Source organism: Sarcophilus harrisii, chromosome 3, assembly GCF_902635505.1.
Source record: "Sarcophilus harrisii chromosome 3, mSarHar1.11, whole genome shotgun sequence".
Taxonomy (NCBI): domain Eukaryota; kingdom Metazoa; phylum Chordata; class Mammalia; order Dasyuromorphia; family Dasyuridae; genus Sarcophilus; species Sarcophilus harrisii.
Genome location: NC_045428.1, coordinates 177304689 through 177328620, shown reverse-complemented (window position 1 = coordinate 177328620; position 23932 = coordinate 177304689). Strand labels below are relative to the sequence as shown.

Genomic DNA, 23932 nt, shown 5'->3' with positions numbered 1-23932 from the left:
GAAGAGAGCTATTTCAAACATACACCAAGAAAGATAAAGAAAATGTGTGCTGGATGATGTTAAGTAGTCCAGTTTTTGACTAGGGCATAGCGTTCTTAGAAAAGAGTAGGATGAGGAAAAAAGCTGACATTAAGATTGATGCTACATTGGATAGGGCCCTGATTCCCTGGCTAAGCTAAGTCAGTATACATTTTGGGCATCTCTACTATTTGCCTAGTGAACTGACAGCATAAACAACAATAAAAGACAGTTTTTGCCTTCAGTGAACTAACATTTAATGGGGGAGAGCCATATGCAATAGGTATTTACAAACAAGATATATACAGTGTAAATGGGAGAAAGTTTCAGAGAAAAGGCACTGGAAGAATTGTATGTGGATGGCAGGGGAAAGATGGACCTGGAAAAGCTTTCTAGTGAAGGTAGAATTTGAGTTGAGTTTTGAAAGAAGCCAGAGAAGACGGGATTTGGAAGTGAGGAAAGGAGAACAGCCCACTTTTGGGAGACAGATAATAAAAAGGTGCAATGTTAGGAGATAGATTATCTTATGCAAAGAATGTTGGTTTCACTGGATCCTAGAGTATGTGAAGCTAGTGAAGTGTAAGAAGACTGAAAGGATGAAAAGGGGCCAGGCTGGTAGAAGCCTTCAAAAGCCCCAAGTAGTTGGTTTTCTATTTGGTCCTTGATTTATTAAGGATATACTATACTAGAGTTTATTGAGCAGAGGAATAACATAGACCTGGATTTTAGGAAGACCACTTTAACAACTTAATGCTTTAATTCAGCTGAGGAGGCTAATGGGGTTGGATTTTATTAAAGTGGCAGCAAGAAGCCATAGAAGGGTTTCAAGAAGAGTGGAATGGTTAAAGATATGTTAAGGAAAGATTAATATGATGGCTAGATGAAATAAGTATTAGAGGGGTCAACTTCCGAAAGCAAGAAAAAACTATTGTTTTTAGTTTTAGTAGTTTTAGCCTGGCAGCAGTAGCAACAGAAAGGAGTGGGCCTGATCTGAGGACTAGAATTGACAGGATTTGGCAACTTACTGGATATGAGAGGTTGAGAAAGAAAGAAGAATCAGAACAAACACAATTTCTGTTCTGAGATAGGGTGCTACTGACAGAAATAGTGAAGGGAGGAGTAACAGATTTTGGGGAAAACAAATTAGGTTGTGGATATGCTAAGTTTGAAGGGGATTAGAATTGTGGAACTGGATATTAGGAGAAATGTCTACATTGGAGGTAAGATTTCTTGTTCATTTTTCTAAGTGTATATCCTCTTTACCATTTTAATGTACCTTTCTTCAGCTTTTGCTTTATTTTTTGCTTTTTGCTTAGAATAGTGTCTGGTACATTAATAAATGTTTACTGATTGATTGACTTCATAATATAAATGCTTTTGTATTTGCAAAATCTCCAGGGGTGCAAGAGACATTAAAATGTAACTGTAAAAATTTATTCAAGAAAATAAATAAAATAAAAATATAATACAATAGATACTGTTATTTGTGATTTTTCTGAGTTAATATGTTACCCACTTGAATTCATTCTTATTTGAATTTATCTCCAGTGGCTTGAAACATTGTTAAATGATTTTTCTAGAATTACATAGCCATGTTAAAAGCATAACTTCTTGGCCAGCTAGAGAACCAGTTTCCAATATTTTAAGGGCAGATCTATGCTAAATTTTTGCTGTTAAATTGTTTAAGGAGTTTTATTTTGTAGCTCACTTGGCAAGACAGCTTAACCCTTTAAAAATCCCTAGACTTGGGGAGAAAAAAAAGATGACAATTTATTTGTCTCCCTCCAACTTTGTTAAGTTGATTAGTCCTATATAGAATTCCAATAGATGGAACTAGAATCTTGTGACTTGATGTGTTTTGTAGTTATCTGTCCTTTTTCCTGCTAACCAGAAACTAATTTTCATTAGTAAAATAGACATGTACATGAGAGGACTCTTTGAATAGCTTTTTAAATTTACCTGAGAGCTGTAGATAACCATTCATGCCAAGGAAGATGGAATCTACCACCATGTTGCTACTACTTATTTTCAACCATATATTTGCCCACAAAAAGAACAAACATTTGAAAATTCCCCTCACGTCCCTGCCCTTTTCTGTCTGGCATGGATGAATGAAGGCAAGTGGAAACTTCTAGCCCAGTTTCATCACTGGAAGAGACATCTTTTCTATGAGAGTTTTGTGCTCGTTATAATCCAAAATGGTTAATTGGAGTCAACTGCATCAGATACTAAATGGAGGTTACCCAACAACTGCTTATCCTATTAGGAAAAAGGTCTAAGTCTTGCTCCACTCACCAAGAAAGGCAGCTTTTTTTTTTTTTTTCTTTTGAGTCATTCTTGTCTTTTTTGACATGAAAGTGGCTCTCAGATGGGGGGGCATGGAGGGTGATGTCTCTGCAGAGGTTTACATTTTAATCAGATGTACTTACATGGTCCTGCCAATACAACTTAATCTTATACGCAGTCATGAAAACCTTTTTTTGTTGTTGTTGTTCTTTGATATCACCTGAATAAATTAAAGGAGGTGGGGGGTGTGTGTGTGTGTGTTCATGTTCAAAGCCTTGGATCAAGATCACCAAATTTATTTTTAGTTAAAGCCTCAGTTAGATCCAAAGGGTGATTTGAAACCAGAGGTGTAGTTCATTAGACTGACTTTTAAATAGCAACAACAAAAACTATAATAGATTTGCTCATAATAATTAGGGCTCTAATTTCATTTAGCAAAACACTTGGCAAGTCCCATGCCTATTGTGGATTTGTTTTCCCCAGACTGGCTACTCTAGATTTCAGTCATCCTGAGCACCTCTCCATTTGAAGGAAGTATGTTCATGCAATTAGCTTATATCCCTGTTGTTTGTGAAACACTTGTTGTTGCTTTTGTTCCAGAACTTGTTTTTTGGTTTTGCAGTACTTTAAAACCAGGAAACATTGGCTTTCTGGCAGGTTGATTTGATTTCATTACTTGTAGATGATGTTTAGAAGATTACAATCATATTGGAGCAATCTAAGACATTAGACCTGTAGACATACTTTTTATCCATTCTTCATCCCCTAATTCTCTGCTAAACAAATGAAGGAACGTAAAGTTCACTCTTTCTCTCTCTTCCCTCACTTTTCCCCCAATAAAAGCTAAAGTTGTGTAGTAGATAAGAACATTACCTTCTATTAAGAACCTATCTTATTTAACCCAATAGATAATGAAAAACATTCAAGACTGTCCATTGTTTGAGACTCTGCTGTTTAGTTAGAATGACTCTGTAGATCTAAAATTTTTGGAGCGCATTTGTTAACGTCACAATGTGTATAAAGAGCTAAATGAAGTGCATCTCTTGTGACCAGTTTCTCTTGAGAAAGAATCTAAGAATAGTATATTGGTTTTCTTTTAGTGCCAGGAACTGAGAATGGTTTAACCTTTCCTTTCTTCCCTCCTTTCCCTCTGCTCCCTCCTTTCTTGAATCTTGAAGTGCTTGAATCTGGGTTTGAACTGAGTCTCCCTCCCTTCTCTTTCCTCCCTCCCTCCCTTCATCTTTTCTTTCCTCTATTTCCTTTTGAAAAGAGAAGGTTCTTATTTAAGTATTAGTATTTTTAAAAATTGTGTTATTTTAAGTTTACTGATTTTATAAAAAGAGTAAAGTTTGATCTGACTTAAATTTTATGACTAATTTATAGCAACAACAACTCAGTTGTGGTAAATGGATTATTTGGCTCTTTTTTTTTTTAATTTTTGTTTTTGCCATAGAACTAGACAAAATAAAATGTGACCGTGCCCCACTCTCTTTTCCTACATGTACTTGTTTATGTCTGAAGTCACCTGTTGACTTTTTTTTTTTTTTTTTTTTATACTAAGAACTTATTAGATACTACAAGCTTAAGTGGTCAAGCTCATATCAATTTTTGGCTAGAATATTCATGAAGAATACTCATAAAGTGTAGGAGCTGGAATTTGGGTAATTCAGGAAATAACATATTCCACTATAACATTGTGCTAACAGTTTTTGATCATTCTTATCCTACTGTAACTTTTGAATGATTGTGAGAGGATATAAGGAGAGAAAATAAGATAGCAATAGTGTAGTTAGTTATCTTTTTTGGTTATACTAGGGACAGTGGACAAGGCTTATTTTTATTTTCTCTTGCCTTGGAATGAAGTTAAACTTATTATTAACTATCTACTTTGTAGGGGACTTATATATTAGAGAGATGGCAGTGTAGTATAACAGATATAGTGGGGGGGCCTTTAAATTAGGAAGTCTCAGGTTCAAATTCTGTTCTTTTCTAGCTGTTACCTTTTTTCAATAAATCACTTAATCTTTTCAACCTCAGTTTCATTGTATGTAAATGTAGATAAGAATGTCTAGACTACCTATTTCAGTAAGGCTAGGGAGAGATGATTGATATTTTTTAAAAGCTGAAAAACTAATATTAAATTATTTAAATGGCTATAAAAAGACCTGAAGATGCTAGACATGTTTTAAAAAAGGAAATTCATGCTTCAAAATATTTAACTTCTGTTTAGCTGCTACTTGGTTGAATTTTGGACTCTTTATTTGTCAGTGAAACATGAGCATGCATATATGGTTTTCATGCAATTAGTATTTATTTATATAGCACTTTAAGGTTTATACAAATTACTTCCTTTTTATCTTCACAGCAGTCTTAGGTTATAAGAGCTATGTTTTTTAGATTAGAAAATTTTGGCACAGAGATTAAGTGATTTGTCCAGATTAAGTCTGGATTTGAACTTAGTTCTTCTTGATTCTATGTCCAATGTTTTTTAGATTTGGAAAATGAAGCACAAAAATTAGGTGATTTAGCCAGGTTTAAATGCTTGAGTCTGGATTTGAACTGATTCTTCCTGATTTTAAGTTCAGTGTACTACCCCCTGTCTCATTTATCTGTCTTCATAGTATTAAGAGGTGACAGTAGTGACATAGTATTAAGAGATCACATTAAGATGCCATGTACATACATTCACATGAGCTCCACTACTAGTATTCACTATATGTCTGGATTTGTATTTGAAGTCATCATTAACCAAAAAAGACACATGACTACTTAATGCCTATTTATTCAGAATATATTCTGTCCTTGAGGAGTCAAGGACAAAGATTAATTGATACAGAGACATGTGGAAATCATAAGCTAAATTCTAAATATCCCTGATCCTAGATGTTTAAGTGTGTACCAGGGCAGCTAGGTGGCACAGTGGTTAGAGCATCAGCCTTGAAGTCAGGAGGACCTGAGTTCAAATCTGGTCTCAGGCACTTAACACTTCCTAGATGTGTGGGCCTTGGCAAGTCACTGAACCCCAATTGCCTCAGCAAAAAAAAACTAAAACCCACCAAACCATGTACTTGGTCTTCTTATTTGCATAAAATATGGAGTCACACAATGTTATAGCTAAAAAGGACCTCATCAGTCATTTAGACTAACCCTTTTGTTTTACAGCTGAAATCAAGGCCTAAAAAGAATTTAGTAGAAAATAGAAAGTTCAAAAACTGGGGTGTGAACCTGGGTCTTCTGACTTAAGTCTTTTGTCCTTTTGTCAGAATTTTCCTAAAACCTAATTTCCCATAATTCTTTAGGGCTTAATTGATGATGGCACTCACTGAAAATGTTCTTTTTGAAATCTTGTCCTCTCTCTGGTCCCTGAGGCTATATTTGGAGTTGGGGAAAGATAGACAATCAAAAGAGGACTTAGATATCAAAAGTTCCTTAACTCCATTCCTCCAAAAGAGAGGGGGGAAAAACATGATTGAAGGTAAGGCTCTTTAGCTATGGAGGGGTAGAATGTATCAATGTTGTTTGTGTAAGGAAACATGAAGTGGGAAGAATGTGATGGACCTTATTATTATTATGTTTTTCTGAAATTCTGTCATTGAAGTATCAAAGATAGGAAATATTTTGAAGTAGAAATCTTTTTCCAGAGAGACTGGAGACTTGGCATTAGTCATATTCATCCATTTATTTATGTCTCTGTGCCTGTTGCTTCATATCACACTTAGTTGTCTGATTTCATGTTGTGGGAAAAACTCTTGTCCTGACTTGCTATTTGTCTTTGAGCACAGTGCTTGACACATAGTAAGCACTTATTAAATGCTTTATCTGTTTCTCACTTAGTGGATAGATTTCACAGAGGTCCAAGAACTTCAATAGGAAAAAAAATGACATCTTCCATTTTAGCTAACTTTACGGAAATGTAGAATTTCTTTCAATTATTCAAAAAACATTAATCTGAAAAGGTGTCCATTGGCCTCACTAGATGGCCACAGGATGGGCAGGGTGTGGTGGGGTCCATGCCACAGAAAGATTTAAGAATTTCTGATGTAGAAGAACAGAATTCCCAAGTTGATGAAAATCTTCCTCTTTACAAACAAAGGGTCTCAATAAAGGGACAAGGAAAGAAATTAGAACCTTCTAATTGTCTTTAATAACAAATGCATCTAGTCTTTGGATAGTCTTTCCTCTCCTTCCTATGTTATATTTCCTTCTACTTTTGTCTATCCTTAAAAAAGCAAAAGGTTTGAATAGAGCCAAGGAAGACTCTTAGTTTAACAATGTTTTCTTAAAAGACCTCAAAAAGCAGTGTTTTGATTATAGAAAACAGCAAGTAGCGGTGGTTTGTTTTTTCTAGGTTAGTAGATCTTTATTCAAAGTACATTATTACAGCCTCATCCCTTGTATTTATTTTAACCTTTCAAGTTATCTCCGAAGAGAGCTTTTATTTTAATTAACTATAATAAGTTACAATCCTGCTGATGCAAAAAAAAAAAAAAAAGGACTTTTCCTTGTATTATGTTCCATGTTCATGCTCTTGAGGACAAAGTACTTTTATTTTTTCAGCCACAGTTCAGATCAGAAAGACCCATGAATTTTTAAAGTTAAGGATCCCAAAAATTAATTGTGCCCCTTTAATTTTTGTACATGAGGAAATTGAGGCCCAGAAAGGTGGAAAGGATAGTAGTAGTATTCATTCCAATTATACTTTTCTGCTTTGCAAATTGACATTTACCCTTTGTGATTTATACATTGTTGTTTAGAGTAAATTCTTTGCATAAGAAGAAGAGCATAGAAACACACACACACACACACACATACACACACACGTTATGCTATTAAGGGGACCTATAATTTTGTTTTCCTTTTTCTTCATTTCCTCTGATGGGGGTAAAGTGTAGGAATATGCATTCTTTGAGACTTTTTTTTTTCCCCTCTAAAGGATGAAGAGGAAGAAATCAAATTGGAGATAAATATGTTGAAGAAATATTCTCATCATAGAAATATTGCAACATACTATGGTGCTTTTATTAAAAAGAGCCCTCCAGGACATGATGATCAACTGTGGGTAAGCAAATTTCCCAAAACATGTTTTGTTTTGTTTTACCTTTTGTGTTATATTTTGAGAATAATAGATTGGAAAGCCATAGAGAGGAATAATAGTGGTTTAGAGAAAAGGGAATTGGGGAGGCATATAACCAAGGAGAATATGCTCCATAAATAAATGTATATTAAGTTTTTATAAATTTTTCTGAAACTAATGAGACTGTACTGATTTGCTTAAACCTGTAATCACTATGTATGTGCATTTTAAATTTTAGGTTCAGATTTTGTGCCTACTGATCACTCTTAGAGGTATACATAGTAACATATTTTAGGCAATGCAGCAAAGAAGCAAGAAATTCATATACCTGGAAATAGAGCAATGTATTAAAAACTTTGATTAATAAAAATCCACCTAGGTAAATTTAGTTACTTTTCCCTGAAGAGGTAAGGAAAAAAGCTCCCCCCCCTTTTTTTTTTAAATTTAATTTTGTTAAAAGATTAACAGCCAACTAAGCATCAACTTTGAGGGGATGGTATGAGATCATATCTAGTTATCCTTTTAACTACAAGGAATTACTATTGTGGTGCCCCTGTGATTCAGAAAATTTTTCAGTCTTCCCTTCCTACCAACGAAGAAGTCTGAGTTATTCTGTTATTGAAAGATAAGATATGTTGATATTGCACAGTACCATATATATTTTTGTATTTATGTGTGTGTGTATATATATAATATATATTTCAGAATTGCTAAACCTATTTTGTTTCATCTTCAGCTTCCACAAACTCTCCCTAAATCCCATTTAAATATTTCTTATGTTAACCTGCAATATATTGACATTGCAGTGGTGGAAGGGGTAATGGTACATTAATTCAACTCCATCTGAGCGTCAACCATCATAATGATGATATAGAATAATAGTAGCATACATTTATATGGCACCTAACTATGCCAGAAACTGTGCTTTACAATAATTATCTCATTTGTTCCTCATAGTTACCTCAGGAATTGTGGGCTATTATTACTGCTATTTTACAGATGAGGAAACTGAGGCAAGTAGGTTAAGTAACTTGCTCAGGGTCATATAACTCCTGAGTGTCTGAGACTGTATTTGAACTCAGTTTTCCAACAAAAATAGAGGGGTTAAATGATCAAAGAATTTCCAGAATTTACTAAGGCAAAAAAGTCGCATTTTATCAACAATAACAGACACTAGAAGGTTTTTCTGGCCAAATCTGACTTAAGCTGAAAATTGAGCAGCCTTACTATTCGTTGATCATTTTCCTTGAATATATAGTATTGCTGTGAATGTATATTCTGTGAGAACAGAAGCCAGCATGTGCATATGCATATACCCAGATTACCACCATTTTGTTGCCATCTGTGGCCAGACTAGCTCAGGATATACAAGAACTAGTTAGTGACCAAAACTAAAGTACTTTTTGAAAAGAGGGACTAATCTTATGATATATGTTTATGTAAGTATGTAAAGTAAGTATATAAAGGAATAATTAATTTTAGGTAGTGCAAGAAGTATGAGAGAATTGTTTGCATTTATATTTTCAGCTTAATGAGTCCCCTCCCCTTCTAAAAATGTGTTTGGAGTATGGGTAGCTTGTTATTGATTCTAAATCAGATATTGTTAATAGGTGTGAAAGTGAGAGATATTTGAATGCTTTTGATTTTTTAAATGTGTATTTGGGAAATGAGAGCACAGTGAGTCCTGGTAATTGGGTATTGAATATGCAAATTGACATGCTGTCTTCACTGCCTCATTAGATAAGAGAACCTGTAGGATGGGTGCCAAAGGTTGATCACTTAAGTGATTCTGCTCCAGATGTGATGAGTGGTGTTTGTATACCTGTGAAATATCCCATGAAAAGCCTGATTTCCTGGATTATACTATATAATGAATTAATTAGATGATAAAAATGGGCTCTGTCTACTTGAGAAACCTTTGAGAGTTACATGGGTAACTCTTTTAGCAGGTACTTCTTTTCATGTGGTTAAAGCCGAAAGGGAAGAGGGAACCAGCTGTTTTTTGTATGGCTCTTTTTTTGTCTTTTGCTATATCAAAAGCCATGTGCTAGAATCTGATTGCTGTCTTGGGTGATAGTGGATTTGTATCATTTATATACATGTTTTATTTGTTCTTTAGCTGGTGATGGAATTCTGTGGGGCGGGATCCATTACAGACCTTGTGAAGAATACCAAAGGGAACACACTGAAAGAAGATTGGATCGCTTATATCTCCAGAGAGATTCTAAGGGTAAGAAATAAGAGGCATTTAGAAATATACCAAAAATTATTCTTGTGCTTAAGGATTATTTGCTTGCTTGCAATAGCAGTGTGTAAAAGGTTTCCTTACAGGTTATTAAACACTTATGGACATCTTGGCTTAAAAGAAATTGTTAGATCTAACAGAAATTGAATTAGAATTAAAAGAAGAATATTAATAAAAATATTATTTTAAAAGATTTTTCTTTGATTGACAAAGATGTATCATTGTATTGATTCTGGAATATTTTGAAGTTTATTGAAAAATGTGCAAAATAATTTTTGAAAACTAACTTTTTTAATAGGATTTAGTAGACAGTAGGCATTTATTACTGATGTATTGACTTTCTTATCCTTTGTTCACCTCTACTCCCCACCCCCCACATACTTCTTGAAATCTGTCTCTAAACCTTCCAGTATAGCTTTCTATCTTCTTGTATTGTTGTAGTTGTTTTGTCTTTCAAGCTCAAACTAAAACTAAAAAGATGAAAAATAATTCTTGACAATTGTTTTTATGGGAACCTGTTATAAAGGATTACAGATGAGTGTTCGTAGTTCTGCAACAATGACTGTCAATATTGCCATGTGAACTTCTGTGTTGACTGTTTAGCATGGTGCAATATTAATGTGGAAAAGTTCTGAGTGCTTCAGTATGTTTGTAGCTCAATGGAAAACTGCTTATACTTGTAGTCTAGCTTTCTAAAATAGCGGTTATGACAATACAAGTAATGCCACTTGTTAGTTACAGCACTAATGCCAGTGTTGTATTCAGAAGATTTTAAAGACTGAGATAAAGATCTCAGTTGGAATTGCTTTGTCTCTGCTGCTCTTCCTTGCCCTGCTCTTCCCTGTTGTTTTATTTCATCACTTTTCCCCTCCACCTCCCCTTCTCTTTCTCCTTTCCTCACCCCCTTCCATCCTTTCTTTTGTCTGTCTTTTCCTCTGCTTTTCTCTCTCATCCTTTTTGGATCCATAGCTAGAAAGAACTTTTGGTTTCTTATCAGGGTGAATCTGGTGCATCAGGAGATGCTGAATGACATCCTATGTTGGATGAGGTATGGCGGGAAATAAAAATGTCTAGTAGAGCTGGACCTTCTTCATCCTTTTAATTATCTTAATTAAGATAGTTTGGTGAATTTTTCTTCCTCCTTTTCTCCCACCCCCCAGACAGCAAGTAATCCAATATAGATTCATATGCCATTGTTTTAAACATATTTCCACATATATCATGTTGCACAACAAAAATCAGATCATAAGGGGGAAAAAATGAGGAGAAAAAAAAACAAGCATGCAAACAAAAATAACAAAAAAGATTGAAATATTATGTTGTGTTCCATAGGCAGGCTCTATAGTCCTTTCTCTGGATGCAGATTGTTCTCTCCATCATGAGTATATTGAAATTGTCCTGAATCACTTCATTGTTGAAAAGAGCCAAGTCGATCACAGTTGATCATCACATAATCTTCTTGTTTCTGTGTACAATTATATTCTCTTGGGTTTTGTTTACTTCCATTAACATCAATGTAAGTCTTTTTGAAGCTATTCAGTACAAGTACTGGCCATTATGAAATGTGCCTGGGAAGATGAGATTTAAGCTGGGAGATAGAAGTTCTTGCACTAAATTTATGTTTATGTCAAAAGAAGTTTTCAAACCTAGTACATGTGATATGGTTCATTTGCCTTAAAACAATGAACTCTGTTTTAAAAACAAATATGCAAATTTAGCAAGCAATTGCGCTTGTATAGTCTGAGAGGAAGGAAGCATTTCAAGAAAAGTGATGATTGTACAGTCTCTGATCTTGTAAGAAATGGCATCTAAAATATCTTCCCCATCACCATCTGAGACATTATTTGAAATAATTATCTTCCCTTAGTAATGCTACTAATGAATTCTCACTAACTTTGTACCACATCTTTCCTTCTTGGCATAGTTTTAAAAAATATTTTAGGAGCATAGAATAATTTTTTAGTGTGCCAAAGAATATAGGGTATAATTTAGTCATACATTTGTTGAGCACTTGCTATACCAGGACGTAGATATTCTTTCCCTTTAAGTTGATGCTGTGTATGACTTGGGCAATGATAATTGGTTGCTTTTTTGATTGTTTTGTTCTTGGTACTTGAACAGAATCAAAATGACATCACTGCTTCAGTCAAGTTGCATTGTGCCCAACTGTGACTGATCATACCAATATGAGCTTGCAAAATATTACCACAGATGTGGTAATTACCACAGATTACTACAGTATTACCACAAGTGGTCCATACGAACATTTGAAATGGACATGTTTCTAAATTCACTCATTTCAGGCCAGGCAGAGGGTAATGGAGAAAAAGGAGACATCCAGACAAATCAGTTCTAGGAGTTAGGGAATAAATTTTATAAAAGAGATGCAACTGTAGCTGAGTCTTGAAGGAAGATAAAGATCAGGAGATAAAGATATACTGAAAAAGGAGTATACTTCAGGCATGGGAGAATAAAAAATCAATAATTGTTTACTTTTAATTCCTGCTCCTCTATCCTTAAGAAATGTGACAGTTGTTTCTTCTGCAACTTTGTTTGCCTTTTTAAAAAAAATTTCTTTTTTGGTTGGGGGTGGTGGAAGGGGGAGTTAATTCATTTCTTCTCCTTTCCTTCAAGTATGTACTTGGTTTTAAGCAAATCTATATTCCCCCTTCCTCCTCCCTCCCCCCCCCCCCCCTTTCCTCGTTTCTTTTGTTTTCTCTTTTTGGGGAGGCGCTCAGGATTAAGGGAGTTGCCTAGCGTCACATAAGGAATAAATGTCAAGTGACTGAGGCCAAATTTGAACTCACATTGTTCTGACTCCAGGATGGCACTCTATTCATTTTGTCACCTAGCTGCTCCTTATGCCTGTATTTTCTTTAATGTTTCTAGTCAGTAAAAGATCTTTGTAACTTGTAAGTTAATAATTACTTTCAACAACACTGTCATTTAAGGTTTACAAGCTCATTTCTGCTAAAGAAACTGAATGAGGAAGGATCATATAACAAAGAGGGTCATGATAATAGTGGTTAGCATTGATTTAGGACATCCCAAAAGAAGTTGTATTGTAGTTTTAAGCTTTAATGGTTGTGTGTGTGTATGTGTATAGTTATATATGATAATGTAGTATTTATAGAACTTTGATTTGCAAAGCACAGGTAGCAGAGCTAGGATTTTGAATTTATTGCTCTTTCCACTATGCTCTGTGCTGCCACTTGCCTAGCTAGGTGATGCAGCAGATTGAATTCTGGACCTAGAGTCAAGGAAGAATTATCTTTATGAGCTCAAATCTGATCTCTGATATTTAACCAGCCATGTGTCCCTGTACAAGTCACTTAATCTGTTTCTGTTCCTTTATCTGTAAAAATGGGGTCATGAAGAGCCAAACATGACTGAAAAATGATTGGGGAAAAAAAAAAAAACCAATGAATACTACTACTCAAAAGTGCAGGTGTAGCTATTGCCCTATTAAAGATTAAAGAATGAATGAAAATGAAGAAAGGAACAGCTAACAAGGACTTATTAGATACAGATTAGATATATTCATCTAATTGTTAATGAAGACAATCTTAGTTTTCAAGAAATTTACAATCTAATAGAGGAGATGGTTCAAACAAACCACACATAAGGGTTTTTTGGTTTGGAAAGTTTCAGGGATGATAAACAGAGGCTTAACACACTATTTCCAGAAGAAAGTCTTAGAAATATTAAGTATATTGTTTAGTCACTTAGCTATGAATAATAAATAAAGCTGGAATTCCTCTAAGTCCACCATTTCTAAGGAAATTAAGGTTTCTAAGAGGTAGATTTGAGGAGGGGAATGTATTCCAGGTCTCAGCACATAAAGTGCATAAAGACAAGAAATGGAACATAATGTGTTGATTCATTTGTTGGTTGTCTTTCCTTCTTGAAGAGGACTAAAATGAAATTACTGTGTCGGAGTTAAACTACAGTATATCTGACTGTGGCTGATCAGAACAATACAAACCCAGAAAGCTTTTAACACAGTCCAACACAATTGATTAGTATTGGCATAGAAGTACCATGGAAGAGAAATCTGACTTTTATAAATGTAATAAACCATATTCTTTCCCTCAAATAATTCTAAGTCTTGGTTTAACATTGAATGTATTTAAGAATTGACACTGAAATTTTTTTTTTCTTTTTAGCCCAATTTGGGCTATTTTAGTTTTGTCTAGGGAAGTAAGTAAAATGGTTTGTTCAGTTACTTTCTAGTAGTTAGTAAGATTACACATGCATGGATAGATACATGCATGCAAATACAAACACATGGCACTTTTTAGATCTGAAATACATGACATTTTGTAGTTGTTCTTATTTAGCTCTCATTCATCACTGAATAGTGAGGGGATGCAAAAATTGTTTGCTGAGATCATTTTGAAGTTTGAGGAATGTAAGTGAGTAGTGCCAGTGGAAATAGGATTGTGAAGGTAGAAGTTGGGGGGGGGGGGGGGGGAGACAGAGACAGAGAGAGAAGGAGGGAGGAAAGAAGGGAGATGGGTATAACATTCTCTTGATGACTCCTGCAGTACCTTTAAAGTGATTTGTTCCTACTTCATACTTTATTGGATCTTCTCTTGTAGAAAAAACAAACAAGAAACCCCAAATAAGCCCCATTTTATTTCAGTGGTAAACTAGTAAATGATTGTTTTAAAAGCCCTTGTGTTAGAAAAATTAGTGTTCCACAGTAGCTGTTGAGTTTAATTTTAATTTTGCAGCTATAATTTTAAACACACACACACACACACGCGCGCGCGCGTACGGCCCCCCCCCCCCCTCATAAGGGGAGGCAGAAGAAAAAAAAAAAAAAAAAACCTTCATATCCATTCCTTTTAGCATTGACAGTTTTTAAAGTTAAACTTAAATTCCTGTAGGAAATTTATAGGGACAAAATGTAGTTTCAGACTGTGTAGGTAGGTTCAACCATCAAGATAAATAGAAATCAAGTCAATAACTTGCAAAAATGTGATTTTTCTGTCAACTTCATCTACTATCACTGATTCCTAAAGTCTGTTGGAGGCACATTTGAATGCGACATATGTTTTTCTTCTTCTGCCACCCCTTATGAGGCACAGGCATTTGGGCATGATCCCAGATTCAAGGCCAATATCCAGTAGGTTTTGTTTTTCCAGGAAAGAGAGATGTTTTATTTGAATGTGAGTTCTTTTGCCAGTAGTGGCATTGATGCTCAGAGAGGGAGGTAGGGAAGGGTTAGATTGAACAGAAGAGTTTTTGATTTGTCATACAATGGGAGAACTAGCTCTTGTCTGAAGATTGGACCTTAAACCCCAGCCTCACTCCCCCGGGATGAATTCTCTTGGTATATACATATGTGGTCATCCACTGAAAAATTGATGTTTAGTGTGTGGGAAAGGAAACAACCTGCATATAAACAGTTTAAATTTATATTTGTGAAACTTCTCTGATTGAAAATGTTTTAAAGCTATAGCCTAAAAGCAACTGATGTTGCACAGATGTTGAGCTCTACTATATCCAGAGGTGTAGAAAGTGTGGGGGTGTGTATAGTTCAGGTGCAATAATGGTAGTGGTGATATAATTGAAAAGAAAACTGATTGGCCAGGCAGATAGAGTGATAGACTTGGAGGCAGAAAGACCTAAGTTCAGATTCCCTGACAGACATTTTTTATCTTTGTGCTTTTGAGCAGTGGCTTAACTTGTGCTTCTTGTCCATCATCTATAAAATGGAGATAATAGTAGCACTTATCTCTCAAGGATGGTGTGAGGATAAAGTGAGGTAATATTTGTAAAGTGCCTTGTAAAATTGTGGTATTTTATGATATATATTGCAGAAATTTTAAAGATCTCATTGTACGTAGGGGAATTTTACAAAAATGGTTGGCAGCTTCCACTAATGTATCTAAAATACTCACATTTCCCTTTTTTATATAGGGATTGGCACATCTTCATGCCCATCATGTGATTCATCGTGACATCAAGGGCCAGAATGTACTGCTGACAGAAAATGCAGAGGTGAAACTTGGTATGTAATAAAATATGGCTGTATCCTGCAATACTTATATATGCTTGGAAGTCCCTAATGATTTTTCCTCCCAATCTTGCTTTCAGGCAGTATTAGGGTATCTTGGATTTTTATATGGCTTGCTTATAGAGGAGTGAATCAATCTTTTGTTCACATTTATTACTTGAGAATGTGGGAGCTGGGCTAATTAGGGTTATTAGCAGAGTCTGCCTTGATAGCTAGTGATAGAATATCTTACTTTACACCTTTCACATAGTACAGTTAATCTGAAGCTAGTGATGATTGAGCGACATTTCAGTTTTATAGAAGTATTCTGGAACTTTTTTATTTTCCATTAAAATTCTGATAATTTGGTGGTACAATGTTTCATTTGTAAGTTGTAGGTCAGAGTTCATTACTGACCACTGCTTTGTGATTTTCTAGATCAGTTTAAGCTTAAAGAGCTTTTTTCTGACTTTAAGATTTTTCTTGTTCTTAATTTTTTAAACAAAGATGTAAGGCTCAAGCCTGAATTTCAGCCTATAATATAATCTAGTTAAATTAACATGTCTTGGAATTATTTTAGTTCTGCAATTATTTTATTTTCACAATAATTTTTCCTTCAACAGTTTCACAAATAATTGTTTAATATTTGTTTGAAACTCTTCTTGTCTCCATAACTCTCAAAAAAAAAAAAAAAAAAAAAGAAATCCTTAGTTATAAATAATATTTTTTTGGTAAGTTGTACAAACATTACAATACCCTGAATCTCATGTCATCTGTCTATTTCTTCAATAGCAAAATTTTCTTAAGGCTAAGAATGATTTGTTACTGCTAATAACCTTTAAACTCTAAATAGTAGTTTGCTTTGCAAATTTTAATTAGTTCCTTGATAAACTGGCTTATATTTTCTTTGCTGGTTTTTCAATTACTCTAGGTGAGGATAGCCCTGTCACTATGTGAAAAATCACATGGAACCACCATGAGATCTTGAGACGATGTTAGATAAACCCTTCTATATTTTGAGATTCGGACCGTTTCCCTCCATACAAAGGAAGCACAGTTCCACCCTTCTATTTTAAGTTCCTTGACTACAATTTTTTGTTCCTTTCTCTTCCTCTTATGTGTATCAAGTGTTTGACAACAGAAGCTAAATCAAGTTCTTGTGGTTATTGCTTCTAACCAAGGACTCGCCTTGTCTTGTGGTCCTGTCTGCCAGAGTGTTTCCAGAAATTATCTTAAAATAAAGACCTTCTAGAACAATATTATTGCATGGTTTTTGTTTTGTTTGTTTTGTGTGAGGATTTCAGATTCTGGGAAACACCATTTCTGGGAAGAATTGGAAAAAGGAAAAATGTTTAAAAATGTCATTGTACCTGAAAGGAGTATTCATCTTTCTGACATTTGACTGAAATGTTTGATTTTATTTAACTTACTCTATTTTGTATTTATATTCTGTCTTCCATTAGAGTCCTTGAGGAGAGCAACATTTGCCTTTTTATCTTGGTAGTCTTTGTATTTTCCTAAGTATTTGGCATATATTGTGTTTGGCATATGGTAGTCAATAAATTCTTGTCAATTGGTTGATTATTAATTACACTTCTCTCCCAATGCCATCCTTCTTTAGTTGATTTTGGTGTCAGTGCTCAGTTGGACAGGACAGTTGGACGAAGAAACACTTTCATTGGAACACCCTATTGGATGGCTCCTGAGGTCATTGCCTGTGATGAGAATCCTGATGCAACTTATGATTACAGAGTAAGAGGTCCCTGCTTATTAGTGATCCTGGTAGTCACTGAAAATCTAATATGAAGACCTTGTTCATTTCCTTTATGCTTTTTGTACCTGAATTATTTCTAGCTAGTAGAACATAGTTAATGATGTAGATTTAAATTTGTTTATTAAATAAAATGAGAAAGTGTTTTTAATGGCTTCTGTAAATATCCATCAGTCATGTTATCCTCAAATACTTTGGCTCTAAAAGAATGTATGGACAAATAGTCCTCCTAATGAAGAGAACTATTAAAGGTTTAAATAAGATGTTACTGCCTGGATTAACTGTCATCCTTTGTAATTCAAAGATGACCATAAAAACAAGTGAGGAAAAAACAATCAGGAACAGTGGGGACAGTTTTATCTGTATATAACTTGTGAATATTATTTAATGTATTACTTGTATGGCTTTTGTTTTCTTTTTCACATTCATTCACTCAAGTTATAGCGGCTTGTAGAGAATTTAATGAATAACCAACTTTATTTTGATAATGGAATAGTCATTGTTCTAATCACCTCTCAAGTTTGTTAACTAGCTTGAGTAGTTTACCAAAAAAATGACAATATATTCAGACTGCCATTGCTTAAACCTTGTTTTGGTATGGTAGCATACATAGTTCACAAAAATTGTATCTAGTGAGAATTATAATATTTAAACAAGTGTATGTATGTGTTTATATGCATGTATATGCATATATACATACATACATAAATATACATACACACATATAATATGTTCTCATTTGATCCCATGAGGGCATGAATTTTGTGATAAATGTGGTTTGAAAAGTTTCTAAGTAAGTTAAATGCTTACCATGTAATTTTGTATATTTCCTGAATTAGCTCCTATAGTTAAAATTGAGCCCTAGTCTAGCCTAGCCTAGAGTTATAGGAAATTACCAATGAGTATGGTAGACTCTTCTAATAATCATTATACAATATGAAATAACTTTTAAGAAACTTTTCTTAATTTGCATTGATGTGGCTTAGAAGGTATTTAATAGTTACATTGATAAGCCTGTTTTTAATTTCCTTATTCAGAACATCTGACCCTGTTTGATTTTGATGCTCATCACAGCTGAGGTTGTTCATTTGGAACACTTTCATTTATTTATATGACACAAAGCACTGGATTTTAATTTACTATCAGTTGGTCTTGTCCCTTCGCACTAAACTAATCTCAATTTGTAAACAAAAACATCACTTGGATGCATCATTTTTAAATGTTTTTGTTTTCTTATATCTAATGAGGCAACTGTGAAATTGTTATTTATAATGTATTAGAATGAATATGACAGTAACTTTATTTTTGTAGATTGCTTTAAAGTTTACAAAGTATTTACTGTCAAAATAATCCTACAAATTATGTTGTAAAGTCTTATCCTCATTTTATGGTTTCGTAAACTGAGATTTAGAGAGGTTAAGTAATTTATCCAAAGTTACACTGTGAGGGAATTAGAATACAAAAGTTTGTGCTTTAGAAGAGGACCTTTCCTTCATAATAAACTTATTTATATCTGTTTTGCTTAGCAAACCCTCTTTTAGTAGATTGACTAATAGTAGCTTTCATTCCATCTCTGTCTGGATTATCAATAGGTGAATGGGGCCCCATTTTCCTAAGATATCTGCTTACACACTGTCTGTCCTCTTTTACAGAGTGACCTTTGGTCCTGTGGCATTACAGCTATTGAAATGGCAGAAGGTGCTCCCCGTAAGTGGTTTTCTTTCAGTTTTTCATAGATTAATTTAAGACTGAAATGTATAGCATAGAAGTAACTTGAGGTTTAAAAAAAGAAAAACCAAAAGAAAAAGAAACAGCTGTGTTGACAAGATATCATTGACAAAAGCATTTCAGTGAGGGGATGGTAATTGTTGTGATGCTTTAGATGTAATAAGAATATTTGCCATCTACTGTTTCTGCTACTGACCTTTTCACTGAAGAGGAGACATCTTAGAATCTCTATTAGTGGTGACTGAGATTATGCTAAGATTAGACATTTAAAATGATTTTCTAAGTTTAAAATTAGTATTTGCTGAAATTTTGAAATATTAATAAATAAGACAACTTTATCTGCATAAAAAAGTACATAAAAGATAAATAAAAGTTTGTGCTATAGAATGTATAAGCTATCTTGGAAATGACATGAAGATGAGTAAAGCACAATTCAAAAATGAATGCAACATGATTTTGGAAGGGATGTTGATAGGAATTAGTCAGAGGGGGGGTTATAAGAGGTTTCATGTATCAGATAGTGCTTCAGGTTCACAATCTTTCAAAAAGAGACTGGAGATTTGGTAAAATGAAATTACCTAGTTTGTATTTTTCTTTTCTTCTCATTTTAAAATCTACTTCTCTTTTGGATTAAGTTAAATCAGACCAATAGAAAGTTGAGAGTTGACTCGGGAAAAGATTTAGAAATGGAAAGGAGGCAGAAAAAGCAGTATTTTCTCCTAATTTTTCTAGCAACAACTCAACAAGACCGAACAGAAATACAAGATATATACAGAATAAATACAAAATGATTTAAGAATATAGTGGAACAATTGGGGGTGTGTATCTCAAGAAAGGCCCTTGATTTGTTGATGAGATTAAGCATATGGAAGGTAAACTTCACCTAATTACTAATTTTACTCTGGAGTAAGTCCCTGAAGAAAAAGGAGAGAAATATGAGAGTCCTTTGCATTAAGATGATAATTAATATGTACGAGTTGGTTAGGTCGCCAAGAAAAAGCAGATAGAAAGACGGATATGTTACTATATAAGGGAATCAATAAACAATAAAGCATTTATTAAGTACCTGTTATGGTGTCTGGATTAGATGCTGAACATATGCACATAAATAAATGTCTGTGTTCAAACATGTATAATTCTATCTTTTAAGTAACATGAAGATGAGTAAAGTACATTCAAAATGAATGCAATGTGATCTTGGAATGGATGTTGCTAGGAACTAGGCAGAGGGGATTAGAACAGGTCTCATGTAGCAGATAGTTCTTCAGGTTCATAATGATCTTGCAAAGGAGACTGGGAGATATGGTAAGATAGAAATGATGGCAGAATAATTGTAAAGACTGGTCAGCTGAAAGGCAGAAATAATTGTAAGGTAGTGGGGTAGGGAGGGAGAGAGTCTGTTTTATATATTTACGCATAATTGACTTGTCAATATTCCGGTCTGTAAAATGAATTTAATTATCCTATGTATCTTTAGTTTCTGGTTGGTTCACAGGACAGTCCTAAAGGAAAATGATCATAATCTATATGCTTCAGACTTTAGGGAAAAAGCAAAGTAAATATATTTAAGTTAGTAGTTAATATAGAAAATTTTTACTTCCCATTTTTAGGGAAGGGAAAGACTGTGAGGAATAGCCTGGTAGATTTATATTCTCAGCCTGGCAATTATAAAATGAAATGTTCTAGAATTTTTGGAATTACATGTTGGATCATGGTTTCATTTATGACACCTGGCTTCTTCTCCTTTTTTGAATATATACAGATAGACCTTAATATAGAAAAGGACTTAATAGTCCTTTTAAAGCATGTGTCACACGATACACCCCACCACCACCACACAATCCTAGACCATGATGGGTACAGTCTATCTTTTGGGCTCTGTTGCTATATATATATATATATATATATATATATATATAGCACGTGTTTAATATATATTGGATTACTTGCTATCTAGGGGAGAGGGTGGAGGCAAGGGAGGGAGAAAAAATTTGAAACACAAGGTTTTGCAAGAGTGACTGTTGAAAATTGTCTTTCTTTGCGTATATTTTGAAAATAAAAAGCTTTAAAATAAAAACAAAAGTAGCTTAATCCAGATAGTTAGCCTTACTTTTGAATTTTACATTTTGATATTTCTAAAACTTTATCATCTTTAAGATCTGAGTAGTTATTTAACTTCTTTATTGAGAATGTCATATAACTCACTTTTCTTGGTATGATTTATGAAAAATTTTCCTTATTAGATTTTGAGATTAAAATTGTCTTTTTACTTTTGTACTTGTTTTAGTGACTTATTTTTAAAGGGGAATTTAGGGGTTAGAATTTGTTTTCCCTTAGAAAAATTTCAAGCAGATTTGCTCTAAAAACACCATTCACATCAGAATGTAGTAAATAGGGCAACTACCCTGTTTTTTTTTAACGAGTCAAAGTACTTTGTAAATGAACCAAAGAAATTATGATAAAAAATGACAAGAAGTATCATGCTTTCATAGATATTTTCTCTCTGTCCTTCAATCAGCTCTCTGTGACATGCATCCCATGAGAGCACTTTTTCTCATTCCTCGGAATCCTCCTCCCCGGCTAAAGTCAAAAAAATGGTAAGTAGCAGATAATTTTTATTTTGGGTTTTTTTGTTTGTTTTTGTAGCTTTGTTTTTGTTTATTTTCAAGCTTTACTTGAACTGTATTTGAAATGAATGGTGAATTAATTCATTTTTGATTGTGTTTTATTTTGGAGACTATTTCTTCTTGAGAAATCAGGTTTTTGAAACATGAATATGATAGAAAGAGAGGGAAGGGAGGGAGGGAGAAAGGAGAAAAGGGGAGAGAGGAGAGATATTATCCATCCTCAGTGGAATATTACATTTTGATGACAGGGTATGCAAGAGCTCCACATTTAAAATAAAGTTTTAAAATCCATGACATTAAAGGACAGTGTCACAGCCTTTTAGTTCCTTAGTGCAAAGGAACCTTTTAAATTAATGAAAGCTTTTACTGTAATTATTATAAAGGCCTGAAATAAAGCATGCATTTTTTTGCCAGATGAGGAAAATCCATCAACAGTGCCATGTTTTTCCTCTCACAGTCAGCTGCATCAATTACTTTTGCTGGTTTTCTACCCAAACATATCAGCATAGTGGGATGACCTTTAGTAATGAAAGCCTTCAGAAGCTTTGGTGATGGAAAATAGTTTTTATTCCATGACTTAACCTTTTGTAAGAGAAGTTCACTCAATAATTTCCCTTCTGCTCTACTCTTTTTCATGCCTGTCTATCAGTAATCCCTGTCTCCATTTCTCTTTGTCCTCAGATTCCTCAAGTATTTGAACTTCTTGGATTCTTCCTTGTCAGGAAGGATATTCCTTTTTTGTTCTTCTAAAACTATACTCACCTGATTTTTTGCACCTTTACTTTGGGTCATTGTAATTAGTATTTTGCCATTTTAAAAAACACACCAAAAACACCCTTGAAATTTAATCCAGTCCTGTTTTTCCATTCTTCTCTCTGTAAACTTGAGGATCTGTCCTTTCCTCTATGATGATTCTTTAATTTGTGAATTTCTCTGTCATATTTTTCCATTCTAGTATTGTATTATAGCCAGATGGTACAGTATATAGATGAATCAGAAAAGTTAGTAGATGCTAAAAACAGTATGTTCATAAGGCAGCATGATGGTAGAGTGAATAAAACTTGTATTTATGGCTCTCATCCTCACTTTTTCTTTAAAATGTAGATGATAATAATAATAATAATAGTACCTGTCTTACAGTGTTGTAAAGATAAAAATGAGATGCAACATATGTAAGCACTTTCTAAACCTTAAAGCATGCTATAAATGTTAGTTGTTACTATATTCTTGACTAGATTTCCTAATTTAAGTATATATGGTATCCACTCTCACAATACCTTTAGACATCTTAGGTCTCTTGATGGATTTCTTTAGATTCTTCCTCTATTTTTTTCCTCTTTCTACTCTTTTTTAGCCATCTTCAGGTTCCTAGCTTTTAAAAATATTCCTCGGGTGTCTATTTCTACTTTCTTTCTCCTCTATTCATTTTCCCCAATCCTCTTCTTTTCTCTACCCCCCTCACCACCCACCTTGTACCCCCTCAGCTCTTTACCCCTGCTTTGTCTTCTCTTTCTGTGTCTACTTCTCCCTCTAAATTTTTGGACAGTATGTTCAAAATTTATTCTTTAAGTGGGAAATAAAATTGTTCTTTTTCCTTTTTTTTTTTCCTTCTGGCAATAGATTAGTTATCATGTCATCTTTAACTACAGTAGTCCCTAGTCAGATAATTAGATCATTACTTTTTGGAAATCAGATAATTTTTGGAAAAGATGTTTTTCCAAGAACACATAATTTTGGAGATTTTTGTTCCTATTTAGGTCTTAAGATTTGTATATACTTTTGAGCTTTAGGATCACTGATCAGTGAGCTCTCTTATGAAAACAGAAGCAAGCTTGGATGTCCTGGAAATTCCACTCTGGGACTGAGTTAACATTTTAGCCATTTTAGGGAAATGATTCTAAAATAAACTTGATTTCGATCGGCATATCACAGACCCCACTACTTTTTATTTAGTAGCTTTTCTTCATGAGTTGCCATGATAGCTTCTAGTAAGAATCATTTCCAACCATATAGTTTCTGGCCAGACCAATATAAAGAAACTTTTTTTTATCTTGGTAGGACCTGCTGGAACTTCTGCCAGCTAAGTCTTCCAGAATCCAAAGCAACTTTCTACCTAATATAAGCAGGAGAACAAAATTTGGGGTGAGGAGTGAAGGGAGCACTTTTATGACTCTCCTTA

General features: G+C 34.1%; 1 protein-coding gene across 10 annotated transcripts in view; it reads left to right on the top strand.

The window, feature by feature from the left end:
• Window positions 1-23932, top strand: part of MAP4K4 (mitogen-activated protein kinase kinase kinase kinase 4) — a 218117-nt gene that overhangs the window by 124607 nt on the left and 69578 nt on the right. For all 10 annotated transcript variants that reach the window (XM_023500436.2, XM_031958814.1, XM_023500435.2 and 7 more), the window contains exons 4-9: window positions 7238-7363; window positions 9498-9608; window positions 15552-15642; window positions 17249-17379; window positions 19051-19105; window positions 21645-21723. In XM_023500436.2, the coding sequence (XP_023356204.1) occupies window positions 7238-7363; window positions 9498-9608; window positions 15552-15642; window positions 17249-17379; window positions 19051-19105; window positions 21645-21723 (593 nt within the window). The remainder of the gene's footprint in view (window positions 1-7237; window positions 7364-9497; window positions 9609-15551; window positions 15643-17248; window positions 17380-19050; window positions 19106-21644; window positions 21724-23932) is intronic.